Here is a 4,793-nt window from a genome sequence, read left to right as displayed (position 1 = left end):
TAGACCAGGCTGGTCTCGAACTCACAGAGATCCGCCTGCCTCTGCCTCCCGAGTGCTGGGATTAAAGGCGTGCGCCACCACCGCCCGGCTCACATCGTCTTTCTGATTGACACTCATCTCACTCACTTCCCCTGCCAGTCATTGCTCCCCAGTGTTTGTTTTCAGAGCAATCCAACCATAGCATTGTGTTAGCTTTCCGTGGCAATAACAAAATAACCGAGCTTATTCACTTATAAAGAAAGAAAAAAAAAAACCCAGAGGCTTGTCTTGAGACACAGGAATGCATACACTAGAAAAGCAAGGAGTTTGGGAAGCTGTGATTTGAACCTAGAAATGGCGAAGAGAAAGAGAGGTAACCGATACCAAGTCCCAACAAGTTCTTTTTCGTGAGAAACTGAAAGCAGGCCACAAGAGCACTATGAGATGAGGCTGCGGAAGCTCAGCAGCCTGAGCTCTCCCTCCACGCTGTCCGGACTGGGAGAGAGGCAAGGCAGAAAGGGACTACATTTGAAAGAAGCCGCTAACACTGCACGAGGGGGAGGGGCGTGTGTGTCATGGTGACTTGCTAATGGGTGTCTGTGCAAGCAAGGAGAGAGGAGTGGAAGTCCATCGTGAGATGGTGTGCAAAGAAAAAGAAGACAGGTTGTCTTGGCTCACAGTTTGAGGGTGTCCAGTTTGCGGTCAGGTGAGCCCATGGCTTTGGGCCTCTGGAGGTCCTACTGAGTGGCAATGGTGGGGAGCATGTGGTATAGTCAGCAGCCTACTTCATAGCCAAGAAACAAAGGAAGAAAAGAGTCAGGGTCTCAGAATCTCTCCAAAGGCATGTCCCAAGGACATAAGGACCACCAGGCTCTACCTCCTAAAACTTTGCCTGTCTCCACACCACAGCAAGAATTGTCTTATTTCTTTATCCCCTGAGATAACCCAGTCTGTCCTGAGTAAGCACATTTCCTGGCTGATCCCTGCCATGGAGTGAATAGCAACTGTTAGCTGCTGAGAGAAGAGAGAGTTCCCTCTAAGGGTCTACCCCCTGGTAAGCTGACTAGAGGAAGAGCGCCTGTCCAAGAATATTTACATTTTGGACAACACAAATTAGTCTTGAAAGACACAAATTTGGGTAGGTAACGAAAGGGGTGGGGGAGAGATGAATATGATCAAAACAGGCAGGAAACACCGAATTCAAGGAGCTGAGAAGAAACAAAAAACAACAACAACAAAAAAAAAACTTTGGGTCTCAGGCTGAAGGGATTTCTCAGTGGTTAAGAATGCTTGTTGCTCTCACAGGCTCAGCGCTCTGTTCCTGGCACCCATGTAGGGAGGCTCACAATGTCCTATAACTCAAACTCCAGGGGATCTGATACCCTCTTCTTCTTCACCCTGTCAGGTGTCAGCAGCTGCACACGTGTACACACTCACAGATACATACATAAACATAAATAATTTTTTTTTGTTAGGATACAGGATTCTTTTTTATTTTTTACTGTTGTTTAATTGAAATTTTACATGCCAATCCCATCCTCCCCTCCTTCCATCTTTCCCCCCACCATACCCCTATCCACTCCTCAGAGAGGGTAAGGCTTCCCATGGGGAGTCAACAAAGTCTAGCACATGACTTTGAGGCAGGACCAAGGCCCTCCCCACTATATCTAGATAGAACCATATATCCATCCAAAGATAATAGTCTCCAAAAAGCCAGTTCAAGCAGTAGGGATAAATCCTGGCCTCACTGCCAGTGGCTCCACAGACTGTCCCAGCCATACAGCTGTCACCCACATTCAGAGGGCCTAGTTTGGTCCTATGCTGATTTCTTCCCTGTCAGGCTAGAGTTGAAATAATTTTTTTTAAAAAAAATCGAGTCTCTCTCTCAAGACAGCACCCATCCCTAGCAGAGATGCTGGGGAAACCCCAGGGCCTGGTACCCCTCCCAAATTATATTCAGTTGTGGTCTTAAGTGACAAAAATAGCCTGGCCCTTTCACAGGGAGAAACAGGTGTTGAAATGAAAATTCCTGCGTCCACTGGACCAAGGGCAGGGCTAGAGAGGCGCTCCTTCTCTGCGCTGCTGGGAATGCTTAGGAGATCTCTGGTTATACAAAGGTTTAGAAATCTAAAAGGCAGATTACAGTTAATTATGTTTAATTCTGGACCTAAGGAGTAGAAAGGCCACAGCAAGTGTCTGGGCAGTCTGTCTGTCTGTCAGGGCTGCTCCTGGAGCAAGCCCTGCTGCTGTGATTCTCCACAGTTGTTGGGTTTGGCAGAGCAGCCTTGAAAGGAAAACTTTTGAGCCCTGGATTTGAGACGGTGAACTCTCCTTGGAGAATCCTACACCGCACTTGGAAGCTTCGGTTCAAGGGAACAATAAGTAGGCAGAGCCTGTTCTGTCTGAGACCTAAATATTTGAGAGGAATCCCCTGGGTAGCCCAACTGGAACGGAAAACCGGCTGCTACCACGGGGTTTTTGACCAAAGGAACCTACAGTGTCTGGCTTCACAGGTGATTGAGGAATTAGTTCCCCCTAATCTGCTTCAGGAAGGGCAGATTCTGAAGCTGTAAGGTCTTGCTGCCTGTCTGAGGCACCATGTGACTTCGGGGCATAGAACCGCCCCCCCCCCCCCCAGTCTCCTTTCCCCCTAGTCTCCCCTCCCACAGCCGAGTTCCCCACAGCCGAGTTCTCAGTGCAGACATAATCTACAGCTTGTGTGGCCTGCAATGAGACTGTGATAGCTCTTAAGAGAAATTGGATCAAAATCCAAATTCCCCCCCCACCCCACCCCAAGAGCCAGATGGGCTGGCTTGGGGGGTGGGGTGGGCCGGAGGAATCCATTTGACTAAAAACACTTGCCCTGGCATATTTGTGTCACCCAGAAGATGTTTCTCAGGGGAAGTTGCCAGTCCCCTAAATACCACAAAGGCCGAAGAGCTAGGGAACCTTAGAGAGAAGACATTTTTCTCCTGGAAAAATAAGTGACTGAGTCAAGGGCGATCACCACCCTGAGGCCATCCCAAGATGGGGCTTGGGAGTATAGACTGTGTCTCAACACCAGAGGGCTCGGCCTGCGCGCCCCAGGGACCACAGTATCTCTCTCTCTCTCTCTCACTAGGTTGGTAGCTGTGTCCCGGGAGGCAGCTTTGGGCCCGCAAGATCTCAGTTCATGAGAAAGATCTCTGTTGCGAACAGGGCCAGGTTCTCGCGAAGCAACCGGGTGCTTAGAGATGGTGCGGGAGGGGTCCCCAGCGGAGTCCAGGTCCGAGGCGGGAGTGATCCTTGAGGTGCAACTGTTGCCCAGAGCCTGACAACTCCGGAGGAGGCCTTTCGGTCTTCTGTGCCGGCGAGACATCTGAAGGGGGGGTAAAACGAGCCCAGGGGTGTCGGTGGAGGCTTTGGAGCGGTAGTCTGGTTGCAAAGGGAGGCTGGAGTTTGTCTCCAAGCTCTTTCAATTTGGATGCGATGTTGATGGGGGAGGATTGAAACTCTCTGAGATCCCCGTGCCCTGAGCGCCTTAGCCACCCGGGGGAGTGGGGAGTGGCAGTTTGGGAGCCGGGAACGCGCACTGCACTAGCGGGCCCCTAGTTCCCCAGGTCCTCTTGGCCACAGGCCGAGCAGCCTGGGCTGGCGATCCTCCCTCCCTCTCTCCCGCCAGGATGAAACCTGAGCTCGGGAGGGCGGGGCTCACGGCGGCGGGGCGCGGGGCAGCCGCGACATTGGCGGGGAAGCGAATGATGGATGGCGAGGGCGGGGCCGGGCAGTGGGGTGGGGGGTGGGGGACGCCGGGCGCCCGTGGCGGAGGTGGACCGGGCCTCCCGGCTCGCTGCTCCCGCCAGCCGAGCAAGGCTGCCTCTTCTCCGCAGCGTGATTGATTTTTTTTCCTTCCTTTTCTTCTAAACTTCTTCCAGGGAGAGGCTAGTGGTAACAGGCCGAGCTGGATGGATGGGTATGGGGAGAGGGGCAGGACGTTCAGCCCTGGGATTGTGGCCGACCCTCGCCGTCCTTCTCTGCAGCTTCCCCGCAGGTAAGACACAGCTCCCTGGCCGGGGGATGGCCAGAAGGGTCCCCCGTTCCTGGGCCTCCCTGCGCGAGTTGGGGTCCCCGGTTCTCCAGCCCCCTGGGGACCCAAATTCCCATTGCCACGGGTCTTTGTCCCGTGCCCTGCATAGGGAGCGATGGATGTCGGAGGAGACCTGGAGGTGAGGGAACTCCTGCCCGAGCTCCGAAGAACAGGAGCAAATGGGGAGATCTGCAGAGCTAGGGATGCTTGTCTGCCCCCCTCCCTTCTTTCGAGAAAACGGGTGCCCTGGACGCCTTTTGGGTGCTCCAAAGGAGAGGAGAAGGGGAGGCTCGGACTCCGCACCAGGGGCACTTTCTCCAGCTCCTCGCCCACCAGTTTGCAAACCTGTTGGTTGCCCAGGGGTGGAGCTGGGGGCGCTGGGGAGGTCCCAGATTAGTCCCTGACCGCCCCGTCCCGCCCCCACGCTGGCCCACGCGGGGAAGCCCACGGACACAGGCTCAGACGCGTTAATTCCTGTTTGATAACATTCTGCGTTGCCCCCCCTGTTTGTTTTTATTGTGCCAGAAAGCGAGAGAATTTCAGAATTAAAGCTGAAAAAGCCCATCTGTTTCCAATGAATCCCCCATAGTTTTTCACAATGTTTTTGGCAGATCGCTGCTTTCAAATTCCTCCGAGCCCGGACCTCTTGTTTTTGTTGGGGGAAGGGAGACCAACTCCACAGAGAAGCGTTTGTTCCTTTCCAAACGCTCCGGTTTCTTTACTTTTTTCCCCTTTGGGGGGGGGGGGG

At 53.4% G+C, this 4,793-nt stretch overlaps 1 protein-coding gene across 1 annotated transcript in view; it reads left to right on the top strand.

Moving 5' to 3' along the window:
• Positions 1 to 4,793, top strand: part of Rgma (repulsive guidance molecule BMP co-receptor a) — a 41,355-nt gene that overhangs the window by 12,503 nt on the left and 24,059 nt on the right. Inside the window, exon 2 of the mRNA XM_005357760.2 lies at positions 3,894 to 4,009. Within this exon, the coding sequence (XP_005357817.1) occupies positions 3,894 to 4,009 (116 nt within the window). The remainder of the gene's footprint in view (positions 1 to 3,893; positions 4,010 to 4,793) is intronic.

Source organism: Microtus ochrogaster, chromosome 22 (genome assembly GCF_000317375.1).
Source record: "Microtus ochrogaster isolate Prairie Vole_2 chromosome 22, MicOch1.0, whole genome shotgun sequence".
Lineage (NCBI taxonomy): Eukaryota > Metazoa > Chordata > Mammalia > Rodentia > Cricetidae > Microtus > Microtus ochrogaster.
Note: the sequence above shows the minus strand (reverse complement) of the source record. Positions and strands in the feature narration are given on the sequence as shown.